Raw genomic sequence first — 15,161 nt, forward strand, 5'->3', positions numbered from 1 at the left:
AAAAAAAAAAAAAAAATATATATATATATGGCTTTAAAAGAGTAGCTAAGAGGTCAAGCTGTCACATTTAACACTTGCATTCGCCCAACAAATTCTTGTCATTGTACAAGTTGTTAGGAGAGGGAACTAAGTTTCTTATACATAGAGAACCATTCACATCACTGCATGATTTGAGAAGGAAGTATTCAAAGTTTCCCTTAACTAAAAATATTGCCATCCACTTCACCCCTACAATGCCCCTACAACACTCTTACAATGCCTGAAATTCACAAAAGTAGTTCCCAAGAATCACAACTTTTTTGACCTCATGAAGGCATTGGGCTCCTTGGGGGTGGGGCAGTGGGCAATAATGAAGTGGTCTTTGTTGGCCTGATTATCCTAGAGGAAGGTGTGGTCTGGGCCCTGCGGCCTGGGAAATCAGATAGTGAGACATCCTTGACACAAGGGGGCGAGAGAGAGCAATGATGGTCCTAGGGATAGAAGAGTTAATCTGGGGCTGGGCGTGGTGGTGCATGCCTGTAATCCCTGCACTAGGGAGGCTGGGGCAGGTGGATCACTGTGGGTTCGAGACCAGCCTGGGCTACGTAGTGAGTTCCAGGTCAGTCTCAGCTACACAGTGAAACCCTGTCTCCAAAAACAAAAACAAAACAAAAAAAACAGAAGAGTTAATCTGGGAGGAGGAAGTGCCTCCCCATTAAGGAGGGTTGGGTGGACTAAGGTAGGTAGAGAGGCTTCTCATCTGAGAGAGCAGATGGTGATTTCTGGTTCCTCCACTTACAGATTCTAAGGATGATTTTGGGCAATTTACTTAATCTCTGCACTTGTTTTCTATCTATGGAATGGGAATTATATAAAAGACCTACCTCAAAAGACTGTTGTGAGGAGTAAATGAAACCCATGTTTATCAACAGCTTACAGTGGTACCTAACACAGGTACTTGCTCAATAGTTAAATTCAGTTCTGAGGATTTGATTAAGATGCACTTGCCTTTTATGACTCATTGGAGCCCAAACTGATCCGTCGCCTTCTCCTTGGGGCATTCCCACTTCATAGGAGAGCAGACTTTGTCCTCTGAGCTACTGGAGCCCTCCATCAGTTGTGCTTTTGGGCCTGTTGCTGCCCTATGTCACTACATGGCATTTGTTTATGCTATGTGCTTTGCCCCCCTGCCCCAAAACTCCCATAAACCTCCAGGGAAAAGAACTGGTATCTATTTTTCTTGTCCCGACATTGCTTCACAATTCTTTGTACATGATAGATATTCAATACATATAAATTGCTCTCATGAGTGAATGTCTAATAACACATAATTATTTTATAATTCAGTTAGTTCCACAGCCTTTTGTAAAAATGTTCTAGCTAGAGAATTTATAGGGACATAATTTAGGACTAAAAAGTCACCAGCACACCTGGTGAGAAAGCTGTTTGTGTTGCTCAGACTTTCCAGAAATATCTAACCGAAGCTAATGAGGCAGGGCAGCAAACACCCTTGGAAAAGCAGCTTGGCTGGCCCAGACAGAAGACCAAGTTCCAAGCCATAGATTTCACCTAAACAAGTGAGATGATGCTGATGATCTGTTCATAGAAAGCAAGAGAGAAGCTTGATTTCATAATTATTGGAACAAGAAGAGAGAATCAGAAGATTAGATTGATTTGTGTGAAATTGCCATTTTTGCAGATCAATATTGGTCTATCTTAAGAATTGTACTAAAAACACCTGGGCAACACATCCTGGTTTAGAATATCATGAGGTCCAACATACTATTAAAAAGGGGGGTGCCTCGGGCTTTCCCTGGTCTTTTCTGTTCTATAATATTGATTTCACGTCTGTCAACCAACATCCCAACACTTTGGAGTTAACATTTTGGAAGCCCAGCTAAGAAGCAAGCATAATTTGTATGTCTGGAAGCACCAGATGGGTAGGTCCCATGGGAAGGAAGAGGAGAGAGCTGTGATATCCAGAGCCATGTGGGCTACAGAAGGGGTGGATACACTGAGCAGACTCTTAAGTTAAGGTTGGCTGGTGCAGAACAATTGCCACATACCCAAGAACTGTACTAACATTAGAGCTAAAAAAAAAAAAAAAAGACACATAATGTCAGTGCACCTTACTTCTATCTATCTATCTATCTATCTATCTATCTATCTATCTATCTATCGGTACTGGGGATTGAACTCCGGTCCTTGCACTTGCTAAATCCCTGGCCCTTTATCTCTTTTAATTTTATGTGATGCAAATTTTTGTGAAGTTATATGTTTATAAATAGTTTGGATCTTCAATGTCCCCCAAAAGATTTTGTGTGTTAAAGAGTTTGTCTCAAGGGTGGCACTAGGGAGGCATGGTGGAACTGTTAAGAGCCAGGGCCTACTGAGAGGTTTTCAGGTCACTAGGGCATGCCCTCAAAGTGGGTTGTGGGACCCTAGTCTCTTTCCATCTTGTTTTGTGTTTTGTTTTTGCTTTGTGGCTCTTGACGTTAGTGCATTTGCTCTACCACACTCTCCTGCCACAAGGTGCTATCTCACCACAGGAATGCAACAATCAGCCATGAACTTGGACCTCCAAAACTGTTGGCCAAAATAAACATTTCCTCTGTGTAAGTTAGTTATCTCAGGCATTTTGTTACAATGATGGAAAGCTGACTACCACAGTAAAGTTACATGAATTATAAATACTGTGTTTGTTAGAGACCTAGAATAAATCTTCCCATCATGGCAGTAACATCCCAAGGTATTAATACAGTACTTATTTTTACTTGTCTGCATCTACTAGGAATGTAGACTCCAGATATCATGACAGGAATCCCAGATGCCAGTGAACATTCTACACCAATCCAACCTAACTTGGTACCATTGCACCTTTCCCCTTCCTTCTTCTGTTTTCTCTTCCAATTCTGTACCCGAAATCTTTCTGTGAAGGTTTTCCCTGTGATTAATGGTGGAAGCGATTCCTGTTTCTCTCTTTCTCCGTCACAGTCTCAGCTCCAGCCGCAGGTCTTCTTGCTTTTGGCATAGGCCAGGTGTGCTCTTTCCTCAGGGTCTTTGCATGCTCCCGCCTGCCTGGACTGCTGTCTTCAGACACTTACTGCCTTCCTCATTCTCTATAGCCACTTCCTCAGAAGTCTCCTTTTGGGGAGGCTTTCCTTAATAAGCCTTCCTGTCTGAAATTGTGTTACATATTCTCTTGGCAGCTTCATTTTTCTTCAAAGCACTTAAAATAATAATAATCTTTCACTTATTTTGTATTGCCTGCCTCCCTCACCTTCCCCCACAAGAATATGGATTCCATGACAGCTGATACTTTTTATTTGCTTTGTTTGGCTTGTGCTCAGGGCCCTAAAAGAGGGACTGGTTCAGATGATCTCCTCACTTGTCTGTTGAGTATGCACACACAGATATTAAGAAAATATAAGAACTAATGTTTATGACTTGTTTTTCCCTTTGAACAGTTGCATCTCCAGAGTAGCCACAAAATCTTTCCAGATGTGGAGAAGTAGAACTGCTTCAAAAATCGATCAAGGCTCAAGCATATTAGCCTTTTTCAGATTCCATATTGGATAGAAATAAGATTTCAGCTCTGCTCCTTATTCACTAGCTTCCACTTGAGTGAAAATTATTTTTTTTAATTCTTAGTTTCAAGTGAGATAGATTCATATGCATTCCAGCATATTTCATGATTTCAAAGCAGAGAAATAAAGTGCTTCACCAACAATTTCATTTGCCAAGTTCCTACCATGTGCCAAGCTCTCTATGCTAGCCCCTGCAGGAAGTACAAAGAAAAAGAGCTAAGTACCAGTTCTTAAGTGCCACAGGATGGAGAAGTAGGTAGTAATTAAGCAAAGATAAATAGTGTAGAAGGCAATGCCTCTGTTCAGTCTCTGGCAGTCTCTGGCTCTTGTTTTCACAAAAGCCAACACTTTTGTGAAGAGAGTCTTGTGAGAGCCTCAGAGACTTCTGATGTGTTGCCTTCCAACCCCAATCCTCTCCCCAAGGGAGAAAATGGGGAGGTAAACCGTCAAAGCAATAGAGAGGGGCCTTGGAGACCTGGTGATGCCCAGGGCTGTGGGACATCAGTCTCGTCTCACTCAGCTCTGCTGCTGACATGTAGAATAAAGCCTGCAAGGAGGGAGCCCGTGAGACTAGGTGCCCTCTCTAAATCCTGCCAAAATACCCTCCTAGTTTGAGCAGCGGGAAAAGAAAGAGATGGCCACACATGTTTCTGCTTTACAGAACTGGTGCCATCAGGCAAAATGTGCCCAGGAGGCCTGGTTCCATCTCAGGGATTCTCACTCCTCTAGTAGCTAAGGAAAGGGAGCGTACTCTGATTTGGAGGTGGCTGGTTGGTCTTTCATAAATAGTGTGTTAGCTTTTCATCACTGTGCTATGTACCTGAGATAATCAACTTATAAAGAGATTATTGGGCTCACAGTTTTAGAGGTTTTAGTCCATCACTGATTGGCCCTGCTGCTTTGGGACCTGCAGTAGGGCAGCACATCATGGAGGGGGCACATAGTGGAGTAAGCTGTTTATCTCATGGCCAAGAAGCAAAGAGACAGAAAAAGAAGAGGACCAAGGGGCCCCAATATTCTCTTCTGAGGCACCACCTTAATAGACCTCCCATTACACTCCACCTATTCAAGGTTCCACCATAACCCAATAGTGCCACATTGAGGACCAGGCCTTTAACACATGGACATATGGGTGTATTTAAGATCCAAACTATGGCACAGTGTTAGAAAAACAAATATATAGACAGACTTGCTTGCAGAGAAACTAGTCCAACCATTTAATGAGCTGATTTTTTTGTTTGATTTTTTTTCTCAACTATATATTTATAAATGAAGAGGAGGAAGTGAATATAATTAAGTGGTATTCAGTCTGAGAACAGGAGGCTAACACCAGGTTCTTCTCAGTGAGAAGGGCCATGGCAGAAGATCCAAGTCCTAGTGGATCTCTCTAAGGGAATGACAGCATTGGATGGCAGTCTGGAAAGACTAGCACAGCTCTACTGACAGGTGAGAGAAGTCCCTAGATGTGTTCTCACATTTCAGAGAGCCTCACACTGGACTTGTACAATCTATGTCCTCTAGATCAAGGAGTCTATAAGGAGGCCAAGGGGATGGGATCAACTTATGCTGTGTCCCTCCATTGTAGACCACACTGCATATACCTGGGGGCCTAAAGTTTCCTGCTAGGTGACTCAGAGCTTCGTAGGTTTACACAGACCTCTTCCTTAGGTCCATCCTCTGAAGGGTGGGTTGTGCTTCTTGTGAGGGCTTTCTGGGCCCGAGGGGTAGCCAAGAGGCTGTGTTTGTGAATGGAGCTTGAATGAGAGAGAAGGCCATGTAAGCATGAACACAAGGCCCTGGGCAAGGCGAATGAAGGTAGCAGTGGGAAGAGAAGGAGGTGGGTTGTAAGTTGAGGGCCAGGGCCTGAACAACAAAAGCCAGCTTTCTCTGTGTCACTATATCAAGGCCTAGTACTTCACAAAATCTGAAATTTCAAAATTTGAACTTGACTGTCAAGGTTATACAAATGAGGTTTGTTTTTTTTGTTTTTTTGTTTTTTTCATACCGGGGATCAAACTCAAGTCCTTTGTGCTTGCAAGGCAGGTGGCAGAACCACTGAGTTAAATCCCCAGAACACGAATGAGTATTTCTAAAAATCAGAGGACAGGACATGTTTAGCCATTTTTTTTTTGCTTGATTTATTCCCTTTAAATATTTGGATCTCTGGTATGTGGGCCTCCAACTGTCCTCTTGACTGGGCCATGTACTTATCAGAGGTCATCCTAGGAGTGTCTTTGAAGGGGGATTTTGAGACCAAGAAAGATTTAGATGGTGCAGAATGGTAGGAGGTAATGAGAAAGGCTCAGAGACAACATTTTCAGATGACAGCAGGCAGAACTGTGTGCCTTCTGTCTGCCAGCTCTTTGGCATGGCATGGCGTGACATGAAGGGACTGGGCCTTCTCAGCCTGGGTTTTGCTTATCTCCCAGACATCATCTTTCCCAGTCCCCTTGTGATGCTGTGTACAGTCATCTCAGGCCATCTGGTTCACAGTACATCCTGCTCTCTTAGCCCTCCCAGCTGCACACACGGTGTCTCTGCCCCTGCCACACTTCCTCCTGGGTCCTTTCTAGTCCCTTTGCCTGTTCACTTTGTAGCCAGCGCCAACATCTCCTCTAAGACATCACTTTTTCTGGAAAGTCTTCCCTGAGGGTCCACACCAGCTCAGACCCCATGGTGACACCTGTACAGCTACCTTGATGTCACCTTCTCTGTTTTTTGGATAAGCTGAGAGTTTAGTGGGAGCATCAGAGAGCAGAACATTTATTTCATTTTAGTTGACCTTTAACCCTTAGTCATGATCACAATCCTCATAGTGATACTTAGCCAGAAGAAAAAGTGAAAAAAGAATTTTAAAAATGTCTAATGGAGTTGGCTTGGTATGATAGGGAAAGCACTGTGATTTTTAAAATTTTTTCTTCAAGGCCCAACAGGTGTCCCTGGTCTATCCAACTGTGTGTGTGTGTGTGTGTGTGTGTGTGCGCGCGCGTGCCTACATGTAGGTGTACAGGTGTAGAGTGAGGGTCCTCATTTGTCTACCCAGAGGATTGGCTGATAAAAGAAAAGAACTGGGTTGTCAGAGTTTTCCAACTCTAAGCTCCTGAGGGCGTCCTCAGGCACAATCTCCCTAGGGACCTCAGTGAGTAGCCTTGGGCTCTCTTCCCAAGACCAGAGCAGAGTGCTATTCTATGCTTACATGCTGAGGTTCTCTATAAACTTTCATCCTAAGATTCTAAACCTGAATGACAACAACAGCAACAACAGCAACAACAACAACAATTCCCCCAATTCCTGGAGTTCTGTAATTCTGTAAGAGGAAATAGTAGCTGGGTCCTGGGATCGTGAGAGTGGAGGAATATGGAGCCCTGGTGTGGGGATTCAGTGGAATGGAATTTGTGCATTTGGATCATCTGTGACTCTCAATATCTTCTGTCCTTGCCTCCTACCCAGGGACTCACTCTCTGAGATATTTCCGCCTGGGTCTTTCGGATCCTAGCCATGGCGTCCCTGAATTTGTCTCAGTCGGGTATGTGGACTCGTACCCTATCACCTCATATGACAGTGTCACTAGACGGAAAGAGCCTCGGGCCCCATGGATGGTGGAAAACCTGACACCTGATCACTGGGACAGGTACACTCAGCTGCTGAGAGGCTGGCAACAGAGGTTCAAGGAGGAGCTGAGGCACCTGCAGAGACACTACAATCACTCAGGTGTGGCTTCCTTGGAGAGGCATAGGCTTCCCATTGCCTGTGGTGAATGTAACAGTTGATCACTTGCACTCTCTGTGGCTTTTGGCAAAGCCTAGAAAGTCTGGTTGATGGAGTTTGGTGCTTACCATCTGCCTTTGCATCTTTCCAATTGTCCTTCTCTTCCCCAGAAGACCTCTGTCCTTTGCCCCATATCCCTATCCCTTTGCCATCCAGCCTTCTAACATGAACCTTCCTTTTTCCCATTCTAAATTTGTCTAGTGTGTCATCTCTTGATGGCCAAGCTCGGTGATTTGCTAGCTTATGCGTAACTTACTACATTAACTTTCCCAGGGATATTTCTGGTTCCTGCATATCTCTTCCCACTGTGCTCATAATGATCACGAAGTTTATCAATTAATCATTCCCAAGAATGACTCCCAACTCCTCAAGGCAGAAATCGTCATGTTCTTATGGCATATGATGGGTACTCCACATCTGTTGATAGGTGACCTTACATAACAGGAGCCGCCTGGAGCCATACGGCAGGTGGGGTGGTATCCCTAAGGCAGAAGATGCTTTTAGCCATGCTTCAGTCACCTCATCTGAGAGCCACCTCTGTCGCTGTGTCCACCCCTTCATGGCTCATGTGTGTTTCCCAGGGTTTCACACTTACCAGAGAATGATTGGCTGTGAGTTGCTGGAGGATGGAAGCACCACAGGATTTCTCCAATATGCATATGATGGACAGGATTTTATCGTCTTTAATAAAGACACCCTTTCCTGGGTGGCTGTAGATAATGTGGCTCATATCACCAAGCGGGCATGGGAGGCCAATCAACATGAGTTACAATATCAGAAGAACTGGCTGGAAAAAGAATGCATTGCCTGGCTGAAGAGATTCCTGGAATATGGAAAAGATACCCTACAAAGAACAGGTAAAGAAAAGAAGGAACACTTTGTTCACACATCTCCAGAACAATCAGTTCTATATGTGACTTTCGTTTACGTAGGTGATATTCACCCCATGCTGAAGTCTGGCTCTTTAGCTGGACTGTTGTGAAGTGTGATCCTTGTGAGAGCTTTCCTTGGTTATTTTTTTGACACCATCTTTGAGTATGTATGTGCACACATGCACACTTGTTTGAGGTACTGGAGGCTGAACACAGGGCCTTTGCACTGAACGACATCTCCAGTCTGTTTTTATGGTGAGTTAGGGTCTCCCTAAGTTGCTGAGATTCTCCTGTCTCAGCCTCTCAGAGTGCTGGGATTACAGGTGTGTGCCACCATGCCCTGCTCAACACCATCTTGACAAGATTTAGCAGTTCTACTTGTTTTGACAGAATGGAGTACCCTCCTAAGAGCACCTTCTTGTGGGAGGACGATCCAGGGAGGCAAATCCTTCCATCTTCTGTTAGTGATAAACTGGAAAATATTTCCAAAGGTCAGATAATTCTTATAAATTGTTATCTCAATTCTTTTTACTTTCCCTTCCCCTCCCCAAAGGATTAATTTCTTACAGGCACTGTAAAAAGCAGTCTCCCCTGGCGCCATTTATACTTTATTTTAATGTTAGAAAACTTTTTTCTTTTACTAAATTTCATGCCTCAGGAATAAGACAAAAAAAGATGGTGTTAAGGTGAAGGCTTTTCGTGTATCTAGAGTGGCATTTAGTAAAGTTGGGGTGAGGAGGTAAATCTTAAGAGATGAGCAGGACACCATTTCTCCAAGTATATGGTTGGTCTCTGTATGGCCTCTGTCCCAGTTTCAGCCAGAGATGTTAAGGACAGAAACATATGGAGAATTAACAGTAGTCATGAGGAAGCAAAGTCACAAATAGACAATTCCTTGTCCTGCTAGAGCCCCTTACACATGAATTTCTGTGGCTCCTTCGAGGATGAATGGTCCATTACATATGTTTGTATCTCATGACACTCATCAAAGTGTTATCCTGAGTACAGGTGACAATTCAGAACCAAAGCTGAGCTGAGGAGTCTGTGTTACTTATTAACCCTGAACACAGAATTGAGAACAATGTTGAATGGTAACCTCCAATCTCTTGGTGAGTTACTTATCAGGAATAATCACAAATTTTGTGACTCAGTTTTGGTAGAGGCACAGTGACGCTCAACAACTAGGCCACACACCAAGAGGTCCCACAGGAGACTTTATTGGGGAAGGCAGATTAGGGAGAGAGGAGAGAGGGAAGAAGAAGAGAACAAAGAAAGGAAGGTCCTTTTATTGTTTAGGGGCTGGGCTATTGCCTATTTATGAGGAGTGGGCTACTTTTAACCTATCACAGGCCAGGTTGCCTTTTATGGGTTCAGTCCTGCAGAAACTTAGGTTTGACACCTCTGCACTGCTGTGGCCTTGGGGCTAGGGAAACTAAAGGGCATAAAGTCATTTTTAAGAGGCAAGAAGAACCAGGAGAATACAGCCTGTGATGGCGTTGTCAGTCCCTAACAGTTTTCCTTGACATATAAATGTATTTCAAATAGTAAACAAACTCAACACATTTTCTAAACCCTCAACACTATACACCATCCCCCCACCAACAGGTAATGTGCTTCATTACCTAGCACACTGCCCTAGTAGGAAGCACGTAATAAATAAATTTGTTGTTGGTGAACCTGGCTTTGGGGCATTCTTAACATTAGATGTTTCTTACAGTGAGGAAAAATTAATTGGGAAACTTGTTTGCAAAGCTTTAATAGTGTATGCTCAGTGCCCAAAACATTTAACCCTAACTTTTTCTTCTTAGAACCTCCATTGGTCAGAACAAATCTCCAAGAAACTCTTCCAGGGATTACAACTCTCTTCTGCAGAGCTCATGGATTTTACCCCCCAGAAATTTCCATGATGTGGATGAAAAACGGGGAAGAAATTGTCCAAGAAGTGGATTACGGAGACATCCTTCCCAGTGGGGATGGAACCTATCAGACATGGGTGTCTCTTGAGCTGGATCCTCAGAGCAGCGACATTTACTCCTGTCAGGTGGAGCACTGTGGCCTCCAGATGGTTATTCAGGCCCCTCAGGGTAAGGACAAGGGTCATAGCCGTCTGGGGTATGAGACTGAGGAAAGAGCTGGGCAGGAAGCTGTGCTGCTTCCCAGAGAGGAAGGTGGGTCACTGACACACCCAGTGGGCTGTAGAATGGGTCTCTTAATCAGTGATTTTCACACGCTTGGCCCCAGGGCTCTTTTATATTCACTCAAATTATTGAGGACCCCAGAGACCTTTATGTTTTGTGGGTTACATCTACTGCTGTTTACTACATAACAAATTTTAAATTTTGAAAAATTAACCACAAGAAAACATGAGCAGATGTTCCATTCGCCATCAGATTAATGAGAAGTGACAGTAAGAAAAATGTTGTTGGTTTTCCACTGATCACAGTGACAAAAGTCTCGGAGAGTTACCACAGAAGCGAAAGAGGAATTGAAGGTTTTCCTCATTTGCTTACTTTCAGAATGGAAAATCATTCTTCTGGTGACAAGAGTTGTCCCTGTGGCAATAGGGCTCGCCATCGTCCTGGCTGGAGTTGGCATTTTGGCCTGGAGAAGAAGGCGTGGAGGTAAGAGGGTGTATGGAAGGATTCTGAGGGGGAGGAGCTGCAATGGTCTCCTTCCTACGGCTCCTTAGAGTTTTGTTTTCTGCCTCTGCCTCTCTGACATGGATCAATCTTTATATTGGGATCAGAGAAGGACCTGGGACAACTCTCCCACCCCATAGGAAGCACACACTGTGGATAATGCTTGTAAGGAGAAGAGTCTGCTTTCTTGGATAGAAAATACTGTGGTCTTCAATTGTTTTTTCTTAAGCATATCCTTATTATCAATCACTATTAACTTCTGATGAAATGTTGCCCTTTGTTTCAAGACTACAGTTAGTTTTCCCTTTTTTTTTTTTTTTTTTTTTTTGAGACAGGGTCTCACTATGTAGTTGAGACTGACCTGGAACTCACTGTGTAGCTCAGGCTGGACTTAAACTCCCAGCGATCCTCCTGCCTCAGCCTCCTGAGTGCTGGGATTACAGGCGTGACCCACCACACCTGACAGTTTTCCCATTTTGACAACTATTTTTCTATCTCAATCATATGAAAGTCCTTTTCCTTCTAAATTCATTTTTTAAAAATGAGTAGATACTTTTGGATTAAGAAAGGAGAAACAAGAGATGTATTGCCTCTTGATATTGTGGGGAAAAATTCATTCATTATGTAAGACTCAAAGTCTCACTTCCACTCCATGGAGCGTGAACAGCCCAAAAAGCCTCCACGATGCTGGGTCCTAAAACCCAGCAAGGCTCCAGGAACTCCATGGAAAAACGAGAAACCCAGAAGGGAACACAACAGGCTGGATGGTAAATAGACCTTTATTAGTCTGGCACTCTCAGAACCAAGTAACTCAGAGGGGCACCAGCTCAGGGGCTGAGGTCCTTTTCATAGGGGGGTAAAAAGGAGGGTTAACATTCTAAGCTTACAGGCAGGGGACAGAGGTCTGCTGACTTGAGCTGGTGGTCAGCAGTCACGTACTCGGCAGTCACACATTGATGATTAGCAGATACCTATAGGATGGTTCAAAGTCCACTAAGACATTCAGGATGAGCAAACAGTTCGACAATTAACTTGGAGTCTCTATGCATTTCATAGTATAGAACCACTAACTTACACGTTAATCAGGATCCAGACTTCAAACAGTACAAGATTGCCTTACATTCCTAAGCCAGGGTTTGAACAAAGGTCGGGGCTATGGCTATAATGAGAGGGGGTTAGAGCGCTGTCTCCTAGGCCCTTTGTTATTTAGCATGGGCTTGTAATTTAGGTCTTACAATTAAATATATATTAAATACTTACTGTGTTCCAAGCATCGTACTGGATGATGGGAGATAGTGACGAGAAAGTAGGACATGATCCCCCGTTGTCACAGAGCTGATGGTATAGTCTTGTAAGGCCATTGCTTGCCTTTGTTCAAGTTGATTATAGCAAATGTTGATCAGACTGGATCATGGCTTGGAACCCAGGTGGCCACGAGCTGCGCTTTGCTTCATAACCACAAACTTGAACCCAGTTCACATGATTCTGTACAAAAGCACGTTACTAGATTCTCTTAAAACCAATCCTTTCAGTGGGAAATCAACTCAGAGAGCTAATGGGTCATTCATATTTCCTTTATCAGTAAAGTACAGCACTAATCTCAATCCAACAAATGACAGCTATTGAAGAAAAATATTTTACACTTACATACATCTCTCTGGAAAGATACAGACTGAGTTCCTGCTTTTATTTTGTGGAGTTGGTGATTTCGAGTTAAAATTTATTAATCTTGACAAAACAAGCTAAAACTGCCAATGCCTGCTCCTCAAATTTTGTTAAACATTGCCTACCTTATTTATGAGCTATGAGGATGTGTACATCATGTATCTGATTAAAATTTTCTTTTCTTTCAGAGAAAAATAGAGTTTTCTACCATCCTACATCATCAGATCAATGATTGTAATTCTCCTTCCCAGGAACTATGGTGTATTTGTTGATCAGCTTTCTCCTTGGTAGAACAAAAGGAAGGAAGAGAGGTTTATTTTGGCTCAGAGCTTCAGTCCATGGTTGTCAGGCTGCAGGGAAGAAACATCACAACAAAGGGTATGGCACAGGAAAGATGTTTGACTCATGGCATCTGGGAAGCAGAGAGCAAGGGGCCAGGGACTAGATGTGGTCCCCATGGTCGCACCCCCATGACCCACTCTGGTATAGCAAGAAGTGTGCTTTATTAATCTCCTAGGGATCTCTCAACCCTATCTAACTATCACACATGGTTTCCTCTGTCCCTCATGCACTTAAGGCCAGTGATTGAAACTCTTGACCACACCCACAGCATGCTTGGGTATTGTAGGATTCAGCATGTATGGCAGAAATGTAGAAACCACTAAATTTTCTTTGTTGTTTGTGCCACCTGTTTCAGGATTTTTTGATGAACTCCTTTATCATATTTTGCTTTAAATACAACTTGTCTTATGACACAAAAATTCCCTACATCTTATTTCTCAATGATGTTTTATGAGTAGATTAGAAAATTTCAGCCAAGCCTCTTCTTGGACAATGAGTGAAGAGTACTTTCGCATATTACACAATGACCTTTCTTGTTTATCTCCTTTCATGAGAATGTTTATGCAAGAGCTTTGAATATCTTGGGTACTGTGACTATGACCCTATGGATCAGGTTAGACTGCCATGAGGGCAGCCAGCAAGTTTCTACAACAGCCTGTGAATGGCTTGATTATTTTACACATATTCTGGCCTGGGAGAAAGCAAAAGTGACACTGTCTGGTATCTTGGAATATTGGAAGTACATCTTATAGGTATCAGACACACTGTCACATCCAGTGGAAGTGTAGCGACCTGAACCAGACTGTAATATTTGAACGTAAATATGATAGTATGCATCAGGCATAGTGGTGCATGCTTTTAATCCCAGGACTCTGAGAAGCTGAGACAGGAGGATCACAAATTAGAATGATACCTTGCCTGAGAATAAAACACTTCAAAGATCTGGGGATGTAGTTCAGAGTGAAGGCCCTGTGTTTAATCCCTAGTAACTCCCCCACATAGTGTTTATGCTTCAGAAGATGATTAAATTGTGCGCGCACGCGCGCATGTGTGTGTGTGTGTGTGTGTGTGTGTTGAGGATGGAACTCAGGGCCTCAGGCATGTTAGGCAAACTGTCTACAACTGAGCTATAACCCTGCCACCCCAGAAAGTTCAATTCTAATTTCTGCCTTCTCTATGCTGTCTTATTGTAGGTAGGCCTGACTCACCTTCATACCTATGCTTCCTATTCATACATATATACTGAGAAAAAAATTAAAATTCCACTTGAGAATTAACATCCCATCACTTTTCTTTACCCTCCACAACCCCTAAAGTCTTCACCTCCTATCCTGCTGTTTGTAGCTACTCACCCTAGAGTTGTTAGTCACACATTCATCTGTCCTATTTCTCTGATCCTGTTTGACTGCACATGTCAGTCTTGATACTTACTTTAGTGCCCCCAACTGGCTTTGAATATGTAACTCAGGCTCGACCCCTGCTCTCTCTTGACTTTGACTGTGATTTTAATAATCACACCCACAGATCAAAACCCTGTCGGTGTGCAAGCCTCTAAGAACCCACCTGCCAGGCTCATGCTCTGCTTCACCATCCCCAGCTAATTCCATGGATTAAGCCCCCACGGGACATCCCTTTTTGCCAGGGCCTATTGGTTGCATAGGAACACAGTCGTGTTTGGTCTGCTTTTAGGGTTGACATGGACAAATTCTATACCATCTTTTAAGCAGTGCTGCACTGTGAAGAAAATATATGCAGTTTATTTCTGGAATGGTTTCTTCTGACAATCAGAATAGTTGGGCTGTAATATATTTTTGATAGGTTCTTAAAATGATACAAGGGGCTATAGCTATGTAGATGTCTTGATCCTCCAACTGCATGGTACTCTCATCAAAGGCAGGTTGGACAAAAGTCTCTTTGTGTTTCCAGAGCCTTATCCAATCAATTTCCAAATGGATGAAGAAAAGGAAGCAAAAATGATGGATTGTGTATGATGAAGAATATGGTGAATGGCAATTTAATATTATTACTATAAAAGACACATGGCCATTACTCCCCACAAAATATTCCCCCCTGCTTTGAATACACTTATCCTATCATTTTTGCCACTTTCAGAAGTCCTCTATTGTATCTTTAGGTATGTTATCATAACTGCCTTGATGTCCTGAATCGATTTAAAATGGACCTTTCATGGTCTTTTTGATTTTGGGGAAGAGCCAGAAGTTACACGGTGACCAATCCAGTTAATAAGGCAGATGAGGATGTTTCATGTTTTTATTTTACAAAAATTGCTGTAAGGGCTGGGGGTTTAG

General features: G+C 43.1%; 1 protein-coding gene across 3 annotated transcripts in view; it reads left to right on the forward strand.

Moving 5' to 3' along the window:
* Positions 1-15,161, forward strand: part of LOC104866383 (major histocompatibility complex class I-related gene protein) — a 19,902-nt gene extending 4,741 nt beyond the window's left edge. For 2 of the 3 annotated variants that reach the window (XM_033762125.1, XM_010630287.3), the window contains 5 exons: positions 7,017-7,277; positions 7,916-8,191; positions 10,015-10,290; positions 10,723-10,827; positions 12,699-15,161. In XM_033762125.1, the coding sequence (XP_033618016.1) occupies positions 7,017-7,277; positions 7,916-8,191; positions 10,015-10,290; positions 10,723-10,827; positions 12,699-12,742 (962 nt within the window). In that variant the 3' untranslated portion in view covers positions 12,743-15,161. The remainder of the gene's footprint in view (positions 1-7,016; positions 7,278-7,915; positions 8,192-10,014; positions 10,291-10,722; positions 10,828-12,698) is intronic. The other variant, XM_033762126.1, reaches the window with a different exon arrangement.

Source organism: Fukomys damarensis, unplaced genomic scaffold, assembly GCF_012274545.1.
Source record: "Fukomys damarensis isolate Sample0158 unplaced genomic scaffold, DMR_v1.0_HiC HiC_scaffold_11, whole genome shotgun sequence".
NCBI classification, from domain to species: Eukaryota; Metazoa; Chordata; class Mammalia; order Rodentia; family Bathyergidae; genus Fukomys; species Fukomys damarensis.